The following is a 23,364-nucleotide window of genomic DNA, read 5'->3' as shown; positions in this document are numbered from 1 at the left end:
TAGTTCTTTAGGCCATCAGTTGTTTTTAATGCTTTTTTCATGCTGAATTACTTTTTGTCATTTTAAGTGATGCTTTTGTATGATTCCCTTTGGAGAAACTTGTTTTACAGGTATGACAATTAAGTTAACTAATCGATTAGTCTGTGAAAACTGTACCTCATACCATCACCTACACAATAAACACCTGAATACATTCATCCAAAAAAAACTTGGTGTAAACAATGCAATTTTGTCAAAGTGAGAGTGCACCTCTCACAAAGTTCGAATTTAAATTATTTGTAAGGCCACAACTAACTATAACTGGGATAAGTTTCCAACTCAAATATTACCTGGGCTGTTATGGTGTGAAACAAAAAACTCAAAAGAAAAATAAATCAGTTAACTCTTGACACCAATATCAACATTATTTAATCCTTCACGTCTCCATACTGGCCACCACTCTGTAACAATTCACCTAATTGTATTAACCTAAAAAGGGAAAAGTACATAGGCCTACGCTAAAATTAAAGGGCACGGGCGGATCTGAATTGGTAGGTTTAGTCTACAGACACTACATCTGACTGCATAACATTGAAGGTACCAAAACACGCTGAACGGTCTTCTCTATTATTCGCTATAATGACAGACCACCTCAGACACAAAGGGAACCACACATGTTAGTTAAATATAACAACATATATTCATATAAAGCAAATTCATACAGCATACAGGTTGCAGCACACAAAACAAAAACCGTGAGGCTCCCGCTCTACTTCAGCCCAATAAACTAAACATTTACAAAATATCACTCAAACCCAGAGTCCCATAAGTTCCAAAAGTTCCTTAAAGTAACGCAAAACAGCAGGTGGAAGCCGCGCTTCCACCTGTCCCCAGAACTCACACAACCACCAACGCCTGTTTAGCTGGTGGTCCTCTGTGCCGTTTCCTATCCTATCCCTATCCTGTTAATAATTACAGGCAACTAACAACATTCCCAAGTACCGCACTTTATATAGGTGAAGGAAAATAACCCACAAGTTCCCCATTCACAAATGCTTTACAAACAGGCAGACTTCGGCGATCATTACAGTGTTAGCAGCAACACTGCGAGCACTTTCCCCTGCTAGCGCTGTGTCTCGTTCAGGTTTTCTGCCTCTGATGGACCTGGTTCCTGTGTAACCGGCCTTCAACGGCCTGTTGCAGTGGGGCTTGTTGCAGTGGGGCCTGTTGCGGTGGGGCCTGTTGCGGTGGGGCCTGTTGCGGTGCGTCCCCTCCTGCTAAGTTGTCCCCAGATCCTCTGGACTTGAGGCTGCGGTTGCTCGAGCTGTGGAGGAGGCGGATCCCCTCGAGGGCGACGAAAAGGTGCAGCGATGCCATGCTGGAAGGCTGCCTGCACGCCTCCATACATGCATACCTGTTGAAGAGTTATATGAATATAACAGTGTAGAGACACATTATTTGATCTCAAGTGTCAATGTAATTTCCCTAGGGATCCTTACCACAATGGCGGGCATGATAGTGGGGAGAACTAGGATCTAAGAATGACACGGTTGCTAAAACCAATGTTAATCAAACATTATTTTAATGATATTTTGGGAACGATCAAGTTCAAACAGCAGTATGCCGTGGCACCCCAACTGAAATCCACTGCACTTATAATTAGTGTTCTTAAGAAAAATTGAGAAAAACGTAAGAAGTATGGTGTGGCAGCAAATAAAAAGCTAAATTAAAAGCTATAAAATCTATCCATGGGTTACTGGCATTCACAAGCTCAACAGCTATCATCAAAACACAAAAATAAAAACTGCCAATGAAAATGCCTCATTAAAAATATGATCTAGTTATTAAATATTTATTTACCTATTCATGTTACATGTGCAAATCTGAAGCATTAATACATAAACAGTGTACTTTAAAGGTTAAATCACAGCACCATTTTAAGTCTTATGTTGGATATTAAAGGATATTTAGAAAGAACTCACCTGAACATCAGCTAGTGAAAGCAGCCTTTCTGCTGGCTGAGATTGAGGTGCTTCACCGTCTCTGCCGAGTTTATTTTGAGAGAGCTTTTCATTCACTTTCAGCGGTTTAGTCTTTGAGGACAATGAATCTGATTCAGTGGGTTTAGTTTTCGATTTGGTTGTGTTAGCAGCAACACTGCGAGCACTTTCCCCTTCTAGCTCCTCTAGTGTCTCATGCAGGCTTTCTGAATCTGACTCAGCGGAGAGATTCTGCTCCGCCTCACGCAGCTCCGCATCCGTCTCATCCTCACTGTAAGGAGGCTCGGCAGTGCCCAGTGACTCCACACCCATCTCTTTCCTGTGTCTGTTGGGCTGCCTCTGATGGACCTGGTTCCTGTGTAACCGGCCTTCAACGGCTTGTTGCAGTGGGGCCTGTTGCGTTGCGGCCTGTTGCGGTGGGGCCTGTTGCGGTGGGGCCTGTTGCAGTGGGGCCTGTTGCGGTGGGGCCTGTTGCGGTGGGGCCTGTTGCGGTGCGTCCCCTCCTGCTAAGTTGTCCACGGCCAGGATCCTCTGGACTTGAGGCTGCGGTTGCTCGAGCTGTGGAGGAGGCGGATCCCCTCGAGGGCGACGAAAAGGTGCAGCGATGCCATGCTGGAAGGCTGCCTGCACGCCTCCATACATGCATACCTGTTGAAGAGTTAAATAAATATAACAGTGTAGAGACACATTATTTGATCTCGAGTGTCAATGTCATTTCCCAAGGGATCCTTACCACAATGGCGAGCACGATAGTGAAGAGAACTGGGATCTGCAGGAGAATAGGTAGATCTTTGAGGAGTGCAACAAGAAACTCGCCGATCCCCTGTCCAACGTGCTTTAGCGGCTCTGTGATGAAGGTTGTGATGGTATATACGATCGCCTAAAGAGAGAGAGGGATGTTTGGAATGTAACTTTGTGTGTGCCATCCTCAAATTAATGCAGATATTCAAAACAGATACCAATTTTAAAATAATATAGTTTGGGACAATGTTGAATGGGAACACATGTATATGACAAAGGGAAATGCTTCATTCTATTTCCTCAATAAATTACAAAGTAGAAAATAAAACAGCATTACCATTTGTCATTATTATGTCATTATTACTGTTCAGTGAAAACTCATACATGCAATCATAGCGACCTACCTTGATTGGAGGAACCGACAGAATGGGGGGGATCAAGATGGTTTCGTAGTATTCCTTACAAGGGTCATCTTGAAGAGTCCAGGTGCTTCTGTACCACTCTGCAAGAAAACATCCAAAGACAGCAGAGGGGGCTAAGACAGCAACTAAATAGAGTTAATTCAGTGGAAACTAGTGTCTTTTTTCAAAGGCTTAGTAGTATCACTGTCAGTAGAGAGTGCATCCTCTCCAAGAAAATCTTTGAAAACACTGAAAACAATAAGATTTTTCAGATTAAAGGGTAACATCTGCAGATGGCAGCTGCTAAACGGGCTGCAATGTAATTGCTTGGGGCAATTCTGCCCCGTCCATGTACGTCCACGAAGTACTTGTTTTAGCCACGGGCTCAGATTGTTTTGTGTCTGACAACATTATAGAAACAACTCTACAGAGGAAGTCAACATTTTTTCCTCACCTTTCGCTTGTTTGTTATTGTGTCGAACCAAGTCTCGCTCAAGGAGAAGTCTCGTTCTGAAATCTGGTGACTTGTTGCAGCGTAACAAACAAGATGGCTGATTATTTAGCTGATTTTCACAATGGGAATGAGGCTGCAACACGTTTTGCTCTGGCTTAAGACTGGAATTATTTAAAAAAATGTTGTCCCCATCAGTCATTTAGAAAAAAAAGGGAAAATAGGGTCCAGGTGATAAAATACTGAAATACTGTAAAGCAGCTATAATCCTTATTTTCATACTAAGAATGTATCAAATGATAATAGGTTGAAGATACGTAATATATTGTGTATTTATACTTGTAATTGGCTCACCTCTCAAGCTATCAATCCAGTCAATTTTCTTCTGTCCAGTGCATTTTTCATAGAGACTATCCATCTTTGCTATCTTTCTTTGGTGCTCAGCTAAGGCAATCTGAAAAAAATGTAATGGCACTTCAAACTTATTCGTCTAAAAAAAACAGAATGACAGCTGAACAAGAGCTAAAGAGCCTCACCATGTACAGATATATCCAGTTCCAAAAGATACTGACGAAGAAGCTGACACAAAACAGTGTCCAGAACAGCATGAACCAGGACATCGTTGACCACAGCTCAGTGCATATGATGGCCACTATAATCAGAACACCCAGACCCATGTGGAACACAAACAGGCAGAGTACAACTTGACTGGTTGCAGGAGATGGAAGAAAAACTGAAATTATTAGAGCTGCAACTATTAGTCGACTGGTAATAAAAATAATCAATTGATAAATACTTTTTGACGAAAAAATAGCAAAAACTGCTGTTTTCAGTCCGTCAAATATAGAGATTACCTGCTTTTCTGTTTTAAATCATATTCAATTGAATATCAGGAGATATCTAGCTCATGTTTCTCTAATACAACCACATTTTGAAAACCAGGATTCTTGTTTACGTCGCCTCCTTGCCTCACGTCCTCGTCCGTCCATGAGAAATGCGAGCCTTTAACAAATAAGACATAAGTATCAGGTGAATGTCATGAGGAAATGTGGTTGGAACAGAGCCTTCCGAGGAGCTACACAAACAGAAAGTTTGATGAGGCATTTGATCATCTTAAATAAAAAAAAATTTAGAAATATAAAGGAACATTTACTTTTGTAGAATCCAGCCGTGGTTTGAGATCATTACAGCTGTGTGTCACGTCTCTTTTATTTATTTAAATATGCCAAAAACACCTCCGCAAAGGATACACCTGTGTGTCCTTGCTCATAGCTCCTCCAGCAAGCCTCCTCGATCCTTGAGATGGATTTTAGGAATTGAGATGTCCTTCAAGATGGAGCGCTGAGATCGATTTCTGGGTCAAAAGCCGGAGGAGTGAGGAGCGAGGAGCGAGGAATGAAGTTGGTACAAAATTGGGAAATGACAAAGACCCTCAGTGTCTTGCTCAAGAACAACCAGCCGGACAGGTGCTTGTTCTCAAGAGGATGTGAACTTGTACTTTGCCGGGTGAAGGAAAGAACAGTGTCTTTGATGTCACCAGCAATGCTCATTCACTTTCATGTGAAGCTTCAGTTTTTAAGTTGTATTTGTTGTTGTTGTTTAATCTTTGCTAGTTTTTGCCAACTGTCCTTATTTGTTTCTATGCGTCTTGAATTCTTTAACAGAAATGAATAGGGTGGTAAATGTCTGCAAGAACGGACTGGAAAAACCTGTCTGTCCTGTATAACAGTTGTTAAAGGAAACTATTTATATTCCAGGAACTAAAGATGTAAAGGATTGTCATTATCTCCACAGCACGCTAGCTCATACAACTTTTAATTCCTTTATCTAATTTCCCCAGAAGAACTTCGTACAAATGCAGATGCCATAAAGTCACAAACCTGTCTCTGTTGATCCACAACTTGAGAGCGACGCGACATCAGGTCCACTGCTGTTTTGTAATAGCTTTTTTATGTATCATTGTTCATGTCTTTCTTGTTTTTGCTGTTATATTACATTTATAGTTGTAGCGTTACCATTGCTTAGGAGTTACTGCAGGTGTATAAACCAATATCCCTGAACAAACACACGCCCATGCTGATTCTCACACGCACACACTCAACACAATTACATAATTTTTTTCTTTTCTTTTCTTTCGTTGTTTGTAATGTAATATCTTTTGCATATTTCATTTTATGTTGTTTGTAATTTTTTATAAAATTGTAATATTATATAGGTGGAGACTTCAAATAAGCCCAGTTGGCTTTTTGCCTCTTCCTGCACTATGTTATTCATTTATCTCTGTTTGTTTATTTTAAATTGTATTGTTTGAATTGTGCAAAATACATAAACTAAACTAAACTTTGTTGGAGTTTTGAGTATACTCTCTTGTCTTGGTTGGAACATTGTCATATTCTGCTGGCTGCAAGGCGTTCAATACAGACATATATTAATAATCACAAAGGAGACATCAACGTAGCTTCCGAGCATGCAGGCCAACGTTGACAAATGTAATTCGTTCAGTATACATTTAACATCACCCAAACTTACATTGTTCCTCGTCGTCTTGGTGCTTGCGTCGTAGTTGGGTCTATCCAGTCGTTGTCCGCCTCCTGTCTTGTGGCAGCCGGTTACAGGCTGCACACCAGGACAACGAGGAGCATCCTGGCAAAGAGAGAAGGGCACTTCCCCAACTAACCGTCCTGCGTTAAAGAAAGCTACGAGAGGAACACCTCAAGAATGCAGCCAGGTGAGCCGTCATCCGCGGAACCTCGGTTACGTCAGCCGGCGCTTGAAATGTAATGCTCGTCTATTCGTGGTGCTACGGTACAGGTGCTTTGATAGTCCGGAAATAGACCTGTATTTGATCAATAATTTGCCCAATTTGATATATCAAGTCAAAGACATTATTTTGTATATTCTATGAAATCCAATAATAATAAAATCTGAAGTTACACTGCTGTAGGCTACTATCTTTAATTGGGTTATTAAATAAAAGGATTCGAAAATTATATTACCTAATAATAATTTTTGATCTAGAATAAAATCATTTCCTTCATTGGTTAGCTAAAAATCAATAAAAATCCAAAATATAAGCATACTTAAACATATTACAAGTATTGTTTATTAAGTTGTTAATTATTAAAGGAGTAGTGAAGAATTAACCCATACCTGTTTTACATTATTTGAATATTTCTGTGGACAGTGTAATCAGCAATTTAAACTACCAGGGCAATGTGATTTTCAATTCTTTTGATTGATGAATTATATTTTTATAAGCTCATCATGTTTTATATATAAAATCTTAAGTTGCATTGTGAATACTATTGCTGTCAAATAAATGTAGTAAAACAAAATACGAAATTGCAGAGAACAGATACATAACTGTGAGCTTTTACAGTCAGTGTTTCATAGCCTCAAAAACACAAGATGAGCAAATTGTAAAACTACAAAGTAGGGCTGCCCCTTCTTAGCCGACTTAGTTCTTTAGGCCATCAGTTGTTTTTAATGCTATTTTCATGCTGAATTACTTTTTGTCATTTTAAGTGGTGCTTTTGTATGATTCCCTTTGGAGAAACTTGTTTTACAGGTATGACAATTAAGTTAACTAATCGATTAGTCTGTGAAAACTGTACCACATACCATCACCTACACAATAAACACCTGAATACATTCATCCAAAAAAAACTTGGTGTAAACAATGCAATTTTGTCAAAATGAGAGTGCACCTCTCACAAAGTTCGAATTTTAATTATTTGTAAGGCCACAACTAACTATAACTGGGATAAGTTTCCAACTCAAATATTACCTGGGCTGTTATGGTGTGAAACAAAAAACTCAAAAGAAAAATAAATCAGTTAACTCTTGACACCAATATCAAAATTATTTAATCCTTCACGTCTCCATACTGGCCACCACTCTGTAACAATTACCTAATTGTATTAACCTAAAAGGGGAAAAGTACATAGGCCTACGCTAAAATTAAAGGGCACGGGCGGATCTGAATTGGTAGGTATAGTCTACAGACACTACATCTGACTGCATAACATTGAAGGTACCAAAACACGCTGAACGGTCTTCTCTATTATTCGCTATAATAACAGACCACCTCAGACACAAAGGGAACCACACATGTTAGTTAAATATAACAACATATATTCATATAATCAAATTCATACAGCATACAGGTTGCAGCACACAAAACAAAAACCGTGAGGCTCCCGCTCTACTTCAGCCCAATAAACTAAACATTTACAAAATATCACTCAAACCCAGAGTCCCATAAGTTCCAAAAGTTCCTTAAAGTAACGCAAAACAGCAGGTGGAAGCCGCGCTTCCACCTGTCCCCAGAACTCACACAACCACCAACGCCTGTTTAGCTGGTGGTCCTCTGTGCCGTTTCCTATCCTATCACTATCCTGTTAATAATTACAGGCAACTAACAACATTCCCAAGTACGGCACTTTATTGAAGGAAAATGTTAAGAGTCAAAATCTCAATGATAATGTGGGCTTACAAAGTCTGGTGTCCTTAGGAGATCAATTTTATGGGACCCTGTCCTTGTTGTGTGAACTTCCTCTGACATTAAGCGCCACAGCTGTTCAGTCTATCCAAAAGAACACTCAGCACTGCTTGTAATGGTAAATAAAGTTGGAGACGGCGTCAATACTTCATGCGTCTTCCAATTATAAAAGTGACCTTTGTACTAGAACGAATTGTTAAAGTGTCCAGATACTTAGAATATGCTGTATGAAGGCAATTCGTGTGTGTTGTGCTTTCGTGACGTAGATTGCCTGTGACACTGTTGTTTACTTCGTATATATATCCGAGGCTCGGAGACAGATCTCCGAGCAGCCTTGATCCATGTAGGCCTATACTGTATGCAGTGGTGGGCCGTCAGGGCCTGCAAAGCCTTCTCTGCTGGCCTAAACGGAATCACAAAGTTATAGCTATTTTATAATTTAATAATTGTTCTTAAATACACTACATGTATCATAATTTATACAAATATTTTTTCCATTATCTTATTTTCTCATTGCACAGCTACTGTCTTCGTCAGTTGCTCTGCTTCCAGTGCAGCTTGTTTTAAGTAGAGCTTTTATCCAATCAGATTTCACCCTGTGTCTCTAGGTAAGAAGAGAGGCCCGAGGCCTGCAGACTCTCAAGTGCATCCATGTTCAGTTTAAGGGAATGGGGACGATATTGTTGATTGGCATAGTCTTCAACCAATCAGATCTTTAGTTTAACATTCTTTGACACGCCAGAGCGGCCTGCTGGCCTACAATTACGTCAGCATTACTGATTGGTCAGTGGGCGAGCACGTGACTATCGTGAAACGAAACTTAACAGCAGAGGCTTAGTCGGAGTAGTACGATTTTTTTTTTTACCTAGCTTTGTTTTTTAATACTCAATGGCTGAAATTCTTAGAGAAACGGATTTGTGAGTTGGGATTTAACTGTGGGATTAACTTCTTTGTCAACAAAGAAAAGATGTGATCAGCATTTGGTAAGTCAACTGGTTCGTTTTTTTTACATCTAATATCTGAATGGCCCTTGAGTGTGTAGCAGAATGCGTGTTACTGCTGTTGTTGTTTCCGTTAAGCAAGTTAGCCTAACCTCCCAGAACACTTGAGGAGCCTCAGCTGTTTTGGTTCCGGTTCAGAGGTCACACAGACCGCTGTCTCCTAGTGAGCGCAGAAAACATCATATTTCCTACAATTTAAGCTTCTGCATTTTCCAAATACACTAGTATTATTCAAACGTATTGTTCGGTTTGTAAGCCTCGTACCGAACGGTTTAATACGAATACGTAACGTTATATAGTTACAGCCCAAGAAACGAATAATAACCCTAGCTTTGGCGCCATATGTGGTTATAAGGTGGTATTTCAGCAGTGAAGGCCCAGGTATAAAACGCACGGCCCTCCACTGACTGTATGTGAATCAACTCTGTCTCCTTCTTTGCAAAGAATAAATGTCCTGTTTAATGATTGTTACCACGGCTCGAGTGAATTTTTCCTTACAGAAAATAACCCACAAGTTCCCCATTCACAAATGCTTTACAAACAGGCATTCTTCGGCGATCATGACAGTGTTAGCAGCAACACTGCGAGCACTTTGCCCTTCTAGCGCTGTGTCTCGTGCAAGTTTTCTGAATCTGACTCAGCGGAGAGATTCTGCTCCGCCTCACGCAGCTCAGCATCCGTCTCATCCTCAGCTGTGGAGGAGGCAGCATCTCTTCCCTGCGTCTGTTGGGCTGCCTCTGACGAACCTGGTTCCTGTGTAACCGGCCTTCAACGACTTGTTGCGGTGCGTCTCCTCCTGGCTGCGGTTGCTCGAGCTGTGGAGGAGGCGGATCCCTTTGAAAAAAACGAAAAGGTGCAGCGATGCCATACTGGAAGGCTGCCTGCACGCCTCCATACATGCATACCTGTTGAAGAGTTAAATGAATATAACAGTGTAGAGACACATTATTTGATCTCGAGTGTCAATGTAATTTCCCAAGGGGTCCTTACCACAATGGCGAGCACGATAGTGGGGAGAACTAGGATCTGCAGTGTAAAAGGTAGATCTTTGAGGAGTGCAACAAGAAACTCGCCGATCCCCTGTCCAACGTGCTTTAGCGGCTCTGTGGTGAAGGTTGTGATGGTATATATAAACGCCTAAAGAGAGAGAGGGATGTTTGGAATGTAACTTTGTGTGTGCTATTCCCAAATTAATGCAGATATTCAAAACAGATACCAATTTTAAACTAATATAGTTTGGGACAATGTTGAATGGGAACACATTTATATGACAAAGGGAAATGCTTCATTCTATTTGCTCAATAAATTACAAAGTAGAAAATAAAACAGCATTACCATTTGTCATTATTATGTCATTATTACTGTATGTGCAGTGAAAACTCATACATGCAATCATAGCGACCTACCTTGATTGGAGGAACCACCAGAAGGGGGTTGATCAAGATGGCTTCGTAGTATTCCTTACAAGGGTCATCTTGAAGAGTCAAGGTCCTTCTGTACCACTCTGCAAGAAAACATCCAAAGACAGCAGAGGGGGCTAAGACAGCAACTAAATAGAGTTAATTCAGTGGAAACTAGGCTTAGTAGTATCACTGTCAGTAGTAGAGAGTGCATCCTCTCAAAGAAAATCTTTGAAAACACTGAAAACAATAAGATTTTGCACATTAAAGGGTAACATCTGCAGATGGCAGCTGCTAAACGGGCTGCAATGTAATTGCTTGGGGCAATTCTGCCCCGTCCATGTACGTCCACGAAGTGCTTGTTTTAGCCACAGGCTCAGATTGTTTTGTGTTTGACAACATTATAGAAACAACTCTACAGAGGAAGTCAACATTTTTTCCTCACCTTTCGCTTGTTTGTTATTGTGTCGAACCAAGTCTCGCTCAAGGAGAAGTCTCGTTCTGAAATTTGGTGACTTGTTGCAGCGTAACAAACAAGATGGCTGATTATTTAGCTGATTTTCACAATGGGAATGAGGCTGCAACACGTTTTGCTCTGGCTTAAGACTGGAACTATTTCAAACAATTTTGTCCCCATCAGTCATTTAGAAAAAAAAGGGAAAATAGGGTCCAGGTTATAAAATACTGAAATACTGTAAAGCAGCTATAATCCTTATTTTCATACTAAGAATGTATCAAATGATAATAGGTTGAAGATACGTAATATACTGTGTATTTATACTTGTAATTGGCTCACCTTTCAAGCTATCAATCCAGTTAATTTTCTTCTGCCCAGAGCATTTTTCATAGAGACTATCCATCTTTGCTATCTTTCTTTGGTGCTCAGCAAAGGCAATCTGAAAAAAATGTAATGGCACTTCAAACTTATCCGTCTAAAAAAAACAGTTGACCAAGAGCTAAAGAGTTTCACCTTGTACAGATGTAGCCAGTTCCAAAAGATACTGACGAAGAAGCTGCCACAAAAGAGTCTCCTGAACTGCATGAACCAGGAGATCGTTGACCACAGCTCAGTGCATATGATGGCCACTATAATCAGAACACCCAGACCCATGTGGAACACAAACAGGCAGAGAACAACTTAACTGGTTGCAGGAGATGGAAGAAAAACTGAAATTATTAGAGCTGCAACTATTAGTCGAATAATCGATCAGTCGACTGGCAATACAAATTATCATAATAAACTGTTTTGATAATCGATAGATAAGTAATCTTTCATGAAAAAATAGCAGAAACTGCTGTTTTCAGTCCTTGAAATATAGAGATTACCTGCTTTTCTGTTTTAAATCATATTAAATTGAATATCTTTGGGTTTTGGACTGACAAAATAAGACACAGAAAGACATCATGAAATTGAGAGATTGGGATGGACATTATTCACTATTTTAGAGATCAAACGAACAATGAATACATAAACCAGGTACTCAAGTTTTGACGATGAACGGTAAGTTTCACTAAATGTTTTAAAGACTTATAAACAAAGATTTCAGATTAAACAATGAGCTTACTTGTAATAGTGTGTAAAGCTCCACGCCAAAAGTGTCTTCAAAACGCCACTTCCAGGCCTCGTAGTCATGTGGTCTGAGATCTACCAGTATCTGACTGACGGCATTGTCTAGAGCGCCTGATCTCCAACTGTCCTCGTCCTCCAGCAGTGCCTGAATCTCGGCCATGGCTTGGGTGGAGAGTTTGATTTTGGCATCATAGAAGACCTCCGAGGAGTCACTGGGCTGGGGACAAAAGGGGACATGTAGCACTGTCAAATGTAGGCCACATGATGATTGCAAGAAAGGTTCAGTGAAATGGATGTATGGTCTAGCAAAGAGATATTCAAAGCCACATAAAACAGCATAATGCATGTGAAATGCCCACTTACCAAACCAACTCTTTGTATTTCATTCCGGAGTCTGGTAAGGAATCGTTTGAACACTGGATTGCATGTGGGCTGCTGTGAGATGAGCATGATTTTCTTCTTTAGTTCTGCAATCTGAATGAAAGCAAAGCAAAATATTTGTGATGCCCGACGGATTGGAGGTAGGTTTTAACATTTGCCATTTAGAGACTGAGGGTCTTTCTCATGTCCCGATTTTATGCCTTCTCGAATCTTTTCCTCGCCTCACGTCTTGGTCCGCCCATTGGAGATGCGAGCGGAGGAGGCGAGGAGGAGAAAGGAGGAGTGAGGTGTCGAGGCAACAGGCATTTAACAAATGAGACATAAGTATCAGGTGAATGTCAATAAGATATTTGGTTAGAACATTTATGAAAATAAAAGGAACATTTACTTTTGTAGAGCCCAGCCTTGGTTTGAGATCATTACAGCTGTGTGTCACGCCTCTTTTATTTGTTTAAATGTGACAAAAACACCTCCGCAAAGGATACACCTGTGTGTCCTTGCCCATAGCTTCTCCAGCAAGCCTCCTCGATCCTTGAAATGGATTTTAGGAATTGAGATGTCCTTCAAGATGGAGCGCTGAGATCGATTTCCGGGTCACAAGCTGGAGGAGCGAGGAATCAAGTTGGTACAAAATTGGGAAATGAGAAAGAACCTCACGGTACATCCCAAGTCTCTTAATTGTCATTTCCTCGCTCCTCGATCCTCGCTTGAACCGGAAGTTGTTCTGCACCGCCATATTGACGGCCGTACCAAAGCTCTTATTTAGCTCGGAGGAGCGAGGATCGAGGAGAGGAGGGATCTCCGAGGAACCATGAGCGAGGATGCGCGAAAACAGCCTTTCAGGAAGTGTTTTTACAGCCGACACGCCCCCTCATTGTTCATCAGTTATGTGATTGGACGCTGCAGCTGATCGGACTGATAAGATTTCTTTCAACATGTAAACAGTAAAGACAGATCACAGATTACACCAGAACAACCAGCCGGATAGGTGCTTATTCTCAAGAGGATGTGAACTTTTACTTTGCTGGGTGAAGGAAAGAACAGTGTCTTTGATGTCACCAGCAACCTTATGCTCATTCACTTTTAAGGCTGCTTAAACTTGCCAGTCATGTGAAGCTCCAGTTTTTAAGTTGTATTTGTTGTTGTTGTTTAATCTTTGCTAGTTTTTGCCAACTGTCCTTATTTGTTTCTATGCGTCTTGAATTCTTAAACAGAAAATGTCATTAATAGGGTGGTAAATGTCTGCAAGAACGGACTGGAAAAACCTGTCTGTCCTGTACAACAGTTGTTAAAGGAAACTATTCCTATTCCAGGAACTAAAGATGTAAAGTATTGTCTTTATTGTCTGCACATCACTCTAGCTCATACAACTACTCTTAATTCCTGTATTTAATTTCCCCAGAAGAACTTCGTACAAATGCAATATAGTCACAAACCTGTCTCTGTTGATCCACAACTTGAGAGCAACACGACGTCAGGTCCACCTCGTTGGAGTCCTGAGTATACTCTCTTGTCTTGGTTGGGACATTGGCATCTTCTGCTGGCTGCAAGGCATTATGTTCAATACACACATATATTAATAGTCACAAAGGAGATATCAACATAGCTTCCGAGCATGCAGGCCAACGTTAACAAATGCAATTCGTTCAGTGTACATTTAACATCACCCAACCTCTGTAGGCTTCCTCGTCGTCTTGGTGCTTGGGTCGTAGTTGAGCATATCATTAAAGTCTATCCAGTCGTCGTCCGCCTCCTGTCTTGTAGCAGCCAGAGACAGGCTGCACACCAGGACAACGAGGAGCATCCTGGCAAAGAGAGAAGGGCACTTCCCCAACTAACCGTCCTGCGTTAAAGAAAGCTACGAGAGGAACACCTCAAGAATGCAGCCAGGTGAGCCGTCATCCGCGGAACCTCGGTCACGTCAGCCGGCGCTTGAAATGTAATGCTTGTGTATTCGTGGTTTTACGGTACAGGTGCTTTGAGAGCCCAAAAAGCCCAGAAATAGACCTGTGTTTGATCAATAATTTGCCCAATTTGATATAACAAGTCCAAGACATTATTTTGTATATTCTATGAAATCCAACAATTATAAAATCTGAAGTTACACTGCTGTACTATCTTTAATTGAAAAAGGTTTCTTAAATGATATTACCTAATAATAATCGGTAATAATAATAATCTGTAATAAAAACAATCTGTAATAAAATCATTTCCTTCATTGGTTAGCTACAATTTCCATTGGAGTTCTGTTCATGATGACCCCATATATGTCCATGTCAAATGTAATGTAATTTTAGTTTTTGAGAAAATTAAAGACAGTTAGCTCAAATGGCATTCATATTCATAATTTATCCCATATATGACAGGTTATAAAAACAAATCAGAGGTTATATAAACCTTTCACTGGATTGTTGTTTATGAGGACCCTTACTATGTCCAAGTCTAATTTCAAGAGATTTTACTGTACAATCTTTGAGAAAAGTAAAGGCAAAATCAGTTCAAATGACATACATTTTCAGAATTTCCCAATATGACAGGTTATACAGCGTACAGCTCTCAAATAAATGCAGTAAAAGAAAATACAAAACAGCAGAGAACAGATACATAATTGACAGCCAGTTGAACTGTGAGCTTTTACCGTCAGTGTTTCATAGCCTCAAAAACACAAGATGAGCAAATTGTAAAACTACAAAGTAGGGCTGCCCCTACTGAAGGTTCTTTAGGCCATTAGTTGTTTTTAATGCTATTTTCATGCTGAATTACTTTTTGTCATTTTAAGTGGTGCTTTTGTATGATTCCCTTTGGAGAAACTTGTTTTACAGGTATGACAATTAAGTTAACTAATCGATTAGTCGACAAAATCATACGACATAATTAGTTTTGGTCGAGGACAGCCCTACTAAGTATAGAACACATGGAAGACTCATTTCCGCCGTATCAAATCTGTTGTAGCTGCTGCATCTGGACACTGAACATAGACCACACTTAAACTTGATCACACAGGGGAGCTCCCAAGTGCAAGAGTCTCATACTGTCTTCTTTTCCAAATGACTAATGCAACTTCTATAGTTTAGAATTGCTGTCACTTTGCTCATCCTGATGAGCCACTACCAGCACAAAATCACAGGAAACGCTAAATTAAAAGATTCAACAATTTTTATTGCAAAAATGTGTATAGAATATTTACATTAATAGCAACATTTCTTAACCCGTTTACTAGGTTTTACTTGAGATTCTGACATTTACAGTTAAGCTGTTCAGTGAAACCACTTCATTCACAGAGTTCAAGACAAATGATCTACATCTTTAGAAAGACATGCCCGAACACCAGCCTTTAAATACCACAGAACATATCTCAAGGAGCTTCAGGAACCTCAGCAAAAAATGCTAAAAGGAGGGCATCATGTGAATGACAAGTCATTTTAGCCCCTGTACATGATGGAGCCTGTGGGAGGCATCGTAGCTCACGAAGCTCCATAAATGCTGACCTGCAACATGAGGCCAGGCAGTGTTTAATAGTGAGAAAGGCAAGACTGTGAGAGCACTACGGCTTTCAATTTATTTTCCTTTTCGCCCTTTACCACCCTTCATCCCTCCTCTGCCACCCTTTGCTGGTCCTCCTCTTCCTTTGCCACCTTTTCCTTTGCCCCCTTTAGCGCTTTGCTCTTTCCTCTGCATCCCCCGCATGTCTTTCTTCATGCGACCGTCCACCACTTTGAAGGTTCCCTTAATGCCGGCGGGCCGCCTCACCTTCTTGCCACCTCCCTTCTTGGACACAACATATGTCACTTCTCTCTTCTCCTTCCCCAGGCCTGCTTTCTTGTAGATACTAACAGAATGGGGAAAAAAAGGAGACAAAATGATTGAAAAGACAATTGTCCTGTCTGACGCAATGCATTTAGTTTCATGGAGTCATCATTTCCTTTGGAGGCGCAGCTCCAACCCTTCAGATGTGATGCCTTACCTCCTCAGCTGAGCATTTTTCTCCCTCTCAGAGATGTCCACTGTGTCGACCACTGCTTCGGCTTTCTTCTTGGCTTGATCCATCTTCTTCAGCATCTGGAAACGTCACGGAGAAACTAACAAATTAAGATCTACAGAAATAATGTGCCTGAAGTTCCCATAACTTAAAAGGTTTTGGGTGTTTTTTTTCCATCTTGAAACTGATCTAGGCCCTGTAATGATTTCAATCATGATCGAGCTTTATGTCTGATCTGTTTTTTGGCAGCTTCAACTTTTTTCATCCACTGTTGCACCACTGTACTTTTCACTGATCTTACCCTCCTCTTCTTCCTGGCCTTGGCCTCAGCAACTTTTTTGATGGGTCTGGCATCGATCTCCTTCCATTTCTGTTTGAACTCCTCCACCATCTCTTTGGTGACTGGCACCGGCTTCTTCCGGTGTTTCCGTTCGTCGTCCAGGAACCACTCCGGTACCTCCCACTGCTCCTCGGAGCTAGCAAACCTGCAGGAGCATACAATCATAAAATCAGATAATGTGTGTAAATTGAAGGCTGATAAAAACACTGCGTGGTTAATGCATGTGGCACCTGGTCACAGATTTTACTAGTAAGGAGAATCACATTATTTTCAAATAAGTCTGGTGTTATTCTACATTTCTCTTATTGTCTTCCCTACATTTCCGTGGCACTCGACTCTAATAAAGGCCCCGGCACACTCATTTATGGATGTCGGCGAGCCTCTGTGGCCCGTTCATCTTATGCAAAATCAGTGCACAAGAAAAGAAACTGAAGTGAGGAAAGCAAGCAAATGAGTAAAGTCAAAAGGACACACACATGAGGCTCTTCTCATTTTTCATCTTCCTCTCATTTGATCATTCCAATACGCAAATATTTAGATGACTTGGCCATCTGGAATGAAGCTAACTGATAAGTGACAGTGGTGTGAAAATGGTGGGCAAATGCTGCTTTTTTTCTATGCATGCATCATTACAAATGCATGTATATCCGCAGTCACTGAAACACACACACACACCTGTGAAAGGAGCCGTCCATCAGGTCCCTGGTTCTCTTCTTAGACGTGGCAATCTGACAGCCCAGGGCCAGGCCCTCTGCATCCAGGATCCTGGCTCTCTTACCTGAAGAGCACAGAAACCACAAACAAAGTTACACAAAAACATGAAGCTGGACAACTTTTACTGGCTGCATTTATTATACATGTATTTATTCATCTTGGTAACTTATGTAACCTTGTTTTGCATGTGGGCAAGTTGGAGATCGCCAGCTTAACACCTGAAATATTAATGTTTCATATACTCACTGGTGCTTTCTACAGGAACAACCTGGAAGTCACGGCCATTGGCCTCTTTTGGCATCCCACCAGCCCCTTCAGTGGCCTGCTTCATCTTGGTAATCTCCCTGGAACAAGCAGCAACATACTTCATTATTTATTTGCATATTTGTTTAGTTGACAATAGTAAAAACACAGTAAATGACGTTTTACTTCTCATCATCGCTGCTGTCATCGGAGTCGCTGTCACTTCCCTCCTCAGCTGTCTTTGAAGGTACCGCCTTATCCTCCTCTGGCGGAGCATCATTCTCTTCCTCCTTTACCTCCTCTTCTTCCTCCTGCTCCTCAGCTTTCCTCTTTTTACCTTTTTTAAAATTAGATCAAAACTGTCATTTTGTCAGGCCCAGATTTAGGAGAGCTACCGATGTTCTATACTCAATTTATGACCATATTCTGACGAGCATGTGTGAATAAATGACTGAGAAACAGGGGAGACTATTACTGATTTTTTTGTTCTGAAGAAACTCGGTCTGTTGGAGTTCACTCTCTGCATCTCCTTCCAGGCCGATCTCAGAGAATATGCCCTACAAAGCAATAGGATGGCAGCGTCAACGGTCACAGATCACAAAGAGATATTAACTCAGAACATGATACAACATGATACACTATATTACGTTGTATACTATGTATACATATATTAGGGGAGCACAAATGGACGAACCTTGCTGAACCACAGGTTGGTCTCTCGTTCCTTCTTCTCATCCTTTCCCTCCAGTTCCACCAGCAAGCCACTATCCTGCCCTTCATCTTCCTCCTCTTCTTCTTCAGCGAACTTTACTCTGAAAAAAAAACCACAGACACAAATAAGCAAAAACTAAATAAGAGAACAATTCATTATTGATAGTATGCCCTTTGTCTTTTTACTGTGAAAGCAGGACATCATTTCAAAACATCGACTGACTTTCATGCTAAATTACTTCACTTACTTCTTCTTTTGAGCCTTCATCTCCAGCTCTTTCTGTTTATGCTCCACCTCTTCCAGTTCGTCGTCATCTAAATCAGAGGCCAGGGACATTTTATCCGCGTCGTCATCCTCTTCGTCAGACAGGTGGAGGTCGTCATCGTCATCTACCAGGGCCTCTGCCAGCTGCATGTCCCCTTTGGATAAATCAGCCAGGGCCTGATGGAGAGAAAGTAGCAAGTGGCATCAAATTAGCATTTGGAACAATAGGTTATGGGGACTGAATCTTTATTTACTTGTCTCCACAACCACTCAAATCTTTTGGCAGGAGACATTAGAGATGGGCCGACAATATCTGCACCAAAACTGCAATCTGATGCAAACGTAAATCACCAAACACAATTAAGATTACATGAAAAGATTTTGCCAACACAACCCAAGGGGGAGGTTTGCATCATTGCGCGTGTGTGTGTGTTGTCTTCACCGATTTCTTCTTTATGGCGCTGAGGGAGAACATGGATGAGTCGTGGGAATCTGCTATGGAGACTCCAGGCAGGTCCATCTTCAGCTCCACCCTCTCCCTCAGCTTCCTCCGCTCCTTCAGCAGCTTCCTCTTCTTCCTGTTGGAGCATGACAGTTATACAAACTCTGTTTTCTAAAGAAATCTTAAAAATCACATGTTCCAGTTTCTTATTTTTCCACTAAAACCACATCGAACGCAAGAGGTTAACAAGATGATAAGAAGTCTATTAAAGGGCTGCCGGTTCATTCAGTAATAGTTTGGAATCTTTTTCTTCACAAACCAGCCCGTGATGTCTGTTGCAACTTAGTACTACAACAGATAGTCGCAGAAGATTACAGAGAAAATTAAATCCTTATAGAAACAAAATAGTATTCCTGAACAATGTTGTGTCGTACCGTTTGAGCTCAGCCACCTCCTCAGCTTTCATTTCTGCCAGTTTCTTCTCCATCGCTTCCTCGTCGTCCTCCTCTTCTTCTTCTCCCTCCTTCTTTTTCTTTTTGTCTGGTTCTTCCTCTAAATCCTCCTTTTCTTCATCAGAACTTAAGCTAAAAACAAAGCAAATAGGATTTGTTTTATTAATCTGACACGACACATTCTGGCAAAGATGTGAAAATATTCCATTGGCTTTTTGTAAATATGCTGCAAAGACTTTACTTGATCTCTGGGTCACGTGGTTTGGCCTCCCCCTTCAGTTTTTTGGCAAGGAACTTCCTCAGCTTGGACCTCCAGGTCAGCAGCATGCTGCAGGTGTGAGGATGGAGGAAAGAAGAACATAAACCACATGCATGATTGACTCATTTATACTCATCTCTTTTATTTCTCTGGGAAAAAGAACTGCAATAAAAAACTGACTTACCGGAGCTCTTTGCGGCCCAAGACTTTGATGTCACGACAACACTCCTTTATCTCATCACTGGTGGCCGGGTGACACTCCAGGTCTGGGTTGTCAAAGGTGATCTGAGTGAAGAAGACAGAGGGAAAATTAAAAAAACAGGAGCGCTGTTACTTAGCTTGATCTTTCTGTGGACTGTAAATCCAAATAACGAGTCCAGGATAATTAATATTATATCCTTCCCCTACAGCTGCAATTTACAGTATATAAAACAAGATTTTCTATGAAATGGCAGAAAAGGTGTGGACTTCCAGCATCACTCATTGACAAGTTAAAGAAATACAGATATCTCACCTCACTGGCTTTGTCCAGGAAGTCTATGGCATTGTCTGCTTTCAGAAAGGACATCACTGTGAAACTGTAGTGGAGTGTGAGATCACCATCTTTGTATCCCTCCGCCTGTAACAAAAGAGCAGCAGCGTAGTTAGTAAAGAATGCAATATGGCTAGTAATATGTTACTATTCAGGACACTACAGGAAATCATGGGTAAGTCAGTCTTGTTGTTCTTAACAAGTTGATTGAAAGGATCTGTTAAACTATGATCATCCAGTATTCCACCATCTCATACAGGGTACATGCCTTTGGCTTCTTGACGGGAATCAGCTCCTTCACAGTTTTGGCCTGCACCTCCACCTCTTTGAACGCATGTTTGGGGTCAAAAAACCTACTGTCGACTTTGTCTGGGGCAAGAAAACCTGGTAAGGAAAAGATACATTTAATTTAGTTCAGATGTTACTGTGGAAGTGTAGAAGAATTTCTTCTTTCTAGCTGCCACTGACCCTGACAGACGACAAAGATCTCGGCGGATTCATTCCTAGACGCCTGCGGCTTGGTGGCCTGCACCTTCTTGAAGAACTGCTGGAAGATCCAGAGCAGTGGCTGATAGTCTTTGGAGCGGAAGACCTTGGTGACAAAAGTGCCACCTTTGGTCAGAAAGTCACAGGCCAACTTCGCGGCCATGAGGGTCAAATGAGCTGAAGGTGAAGTAGGGAACAAAGGGAGATTTTGAGACATTAGGTACGTGTGGTACGTGTATTTGAATCAGAACTATAACTGCATCTGTAAATCCTGACTTATGAAGATGTGTGACTGGAAATTTCTTGAAACTTGTGGCACCTACCTTGTGTGAAGGCATCATGTTGCCAGTTGGCTCCCACATTCGGGGCTCCATCATTTAACACAACGTCGACCTTCCATGTCTGCAGTTCCTTTCGTATGGCCTGTATACGAGATAGAAAGTATCTCACTTAACAAATCCACGTTGAAGCTTTCCTACAGTGCAGGTGTTTAATGCCATGACGGAACCATCTGCGTCTAGGGCGTCACATTTTTTTTGCAGGACTACATTAGTTATTCCTCGTATAATAGTGTATGCAGAACCGCAGCCAGGACTGACGTCCGTGACGTGCTGAACTCTGCAGCAGCAGCTGCCTCACCTGTCTGCATTTGTCACTGGTGATGTCTTCTTGCAGCGCCACCACATTGGGGATGGGCCTGATGGGCACCAAGTCAACACCTGACAGGAAGAAATATTTTTAAAAAAATAAACTTCTCACAATATCCCAAGTAATCAATATTAGATTGCAACTGAAAAAAAGAGTTTTCCAAACCAACAATTAAAGACTTGTCAAAACAACTGAATCGCAAAGCCTAAGCAGAGGCAGAACGATGTATTACCAGTTAATCATATTGATGACATCACACTCACCAATAATGAGACTTGACACAGGCATAAACTTGGACGCCACCTGCAACCTGCAAGACGATTTTGATTCACGAGTTTGTTATTGTGCTAATTATATTCCACAACATACATTTCACTCATCTGTCTTACTGGGCAGAGCATACAAATACACAGGACATCAACACTCATTACATTCCTCTGGGAAATCCTAAAATGGGAACATCTGTTTCCATTATAAGGCAGCATGCTGTATCGTCAAAGATATTTGTGTCATTGTTGGGAGGGCTCTTGTTGAGCTTAGTCCAACTGTCCAAAGAGGACATTTGTAATTACACAATGAACAACTCTAAATTAATATTGGAGGGTTGAACTACTAATTATATATAGACAAAAGTTCATTACAGATGAGCTTTTCTGAATGTCTATACATGTTTGACAGGATAGAATGAACCAGTGTACTCAAATTAGATTACATGTTTGGCCCTCTGTCTCTATACAGTTTGGGCACCCCTGATTTTAGCCCTGGGCGTGTTGCTCAGGTACAGATAACTTTAATTAGCATCTAGATAGAAGCTCACCATCCACCAGGAGCAGCACACAGGTCGATCAAAGCTCTGGCTTTCTGTAGAAACTGAAATTTACGGTTGAGCTGGATGAGCTTGAAGGATGAACGAGAGCGATAACCTGAAAAAGATAAAACATAATGTTACCAGACAGCTGAGTCTCTGAAATCCTCATCCGGCACATCGTTATGTAGCGTTGGTGAGTTAGCTAGCAATCCTGCTAATAATGCTAAAGATCTACTCCTTAACTGTCTCAAGCGTGCAATCTTTTAAAAGAGTGGTACTCTACCTGTTTCTTTAGCCAAATGGTAAAATTTATCCTTCCTGGCTTTTCCTACTTTGAGTTTCTTCCCCATCTTTCTCGATGTGGGTTTTTTTTACGCTATACTCTGACACGGAAAAACCACACTTGAGTCAAACGTCCACGAAAACAACACGTGCGAATTTCTCGACGCATACATTCAACGTCACACGGCACGTGACGTTGTTTCTTCTTCTTCTTCTTCTTCTTCTTCTTCTTCTTCTTCTGATTAGTTTCCCTGTGGTTTACGGGACGTTGCGACACCTGCTGTCTGTACCGCAGAGCAGAGCCGTATAATAAATAAACAGACGACATCAAATGGTTAGAAGTAAAATGCAGTTACTACGTTACTGTGCTTCAGTTCAATCATTTAATTTAGAGAAGCTTTCCACTAAAAGTGTACTTTTTAGTCCACCACACATCACTGAATGCTACGACTTTTCTGATTCAGTTTTTCCATACCAAACATGTAAAGTCCTAAAAAATATGATTCATTGCAGTATTTAAACCACCCTCCAGTAACAACAGTTAAGAAAGCGCTAAATGATGCATGATGATGCAGTTAAGGGCAACTTCATCTAAATCACAAAAACAACACTGGCCTACTTTCTCTTACCCAGTGGTATCTAGCCATGCCGATATTTTAATAATATATACTGTACATATATTTGTATTTGTGAATGTTTTTAGATAGACTACATGTGATACTTCAACTACTAAATCCCCCAATATAATAGTGATGGTGAATAGATTTAGGTTTTTTGG

The 23,364-nt window shown here is 41.0% G+C and overlaps 2 protein-coding genes across 2 annotated transcripts; both read right to left on the bottom strand.

Moving 5' to 3' along the window:
* Positions 1–340: 340 nt before the first annotated feature.
* On the bottom strand, positions 341–14,253 carry LOC306694851 (uncharacterized protein). Its single transcript, XM_079157891.1, has 17 exons — positions 14,098–14,253; positions 13,862–13,969; positions 12,408–12,518; positions 12,040–12,261; positions 11,613–11,616; positions 11,445–11,560; positions 11,271–11,370; positions 10,481–10,578; positions 10,065–10,211; positions 9,655–9,979; positions 6,102–6,268; positions 4,109–4,441; positions 3,927–4,026; positions 3,125–3,222; positions 2,713–2,859; positions 1,962–2,627; positions 341–1,393 (listed from the first exon to the last, which is right to left on the bottom strand). Exons 1-17 carry the CDS (start codon positions 14,227–14,229, stop codon positions 1,166–1,168), a joined length of 3,102 nt encoding a protein of 1,033 aa, XP_079014017.1. The 5' UTR covers positions 14,230–14,253; the 3' UTR covers positions 341–1,165.
* Positions 14,254–15,610: 1,357 nt separating this feature from the next.
* On the bottom strand, positions 15,611–22,727 carry ftsj3 (FtsJ RNA 2'-O-methyltransferase 3). The gene is made up of 21 exons (XM_079158060.1): positions 22,588–22,727; positions 22,314–22,419; positions 21,760–21,806; positions 21,488–21,567; positions 21,172–21,271; positions 20,831–21,025; positions 20,631–20,746; positions 20,345–20,449; positions 20,015–20,115; positions 19,813–19,899; positions 19,554–19,703; positions 19,120–19,255; positions 18,661–18,854; positions 18,396–18,513; positions 18,177–18,258; positions 17,888–18,038; positions 17,705–17,802; positions 17,420–17,522; positions 16,706–16,889; positions 16,390–16,484; positions 15,611–16,254 (listed from the first exon to the last, which is right to left on the bottom strand). Exons 1-21 carry the CDS (start codon positions 22,652–22,654, stop codon positions 15,984–15,986), a joined length of 2,586 nt encoding a protein of 861 aa, XP_079014186.1. The 5' UTR covers positions 22,655–22,727; the 3' UTR covers positions 15,611–15,983.
* Between the last annotated feature and the right edge of the window lie 637 nt (positions 22,728–23,364).

Source organism: Pholis gunnellus (genome assembly GCF_910591455.1).
Source record: "Pholis gunnellus genome assembly, chromosome: 4".
Taxonomy (NCBI): Eukaryota; Metazoa; Chordata; class Actinopteri; order Perciformes; family Pholidae; genus Pholis; species Pholis gunnellus.
The sequence above is the reverse complement of the archived record's forward strand: the minus strand, read 5'-3'. Positions and strand labels throughout refer to the sequence as shown.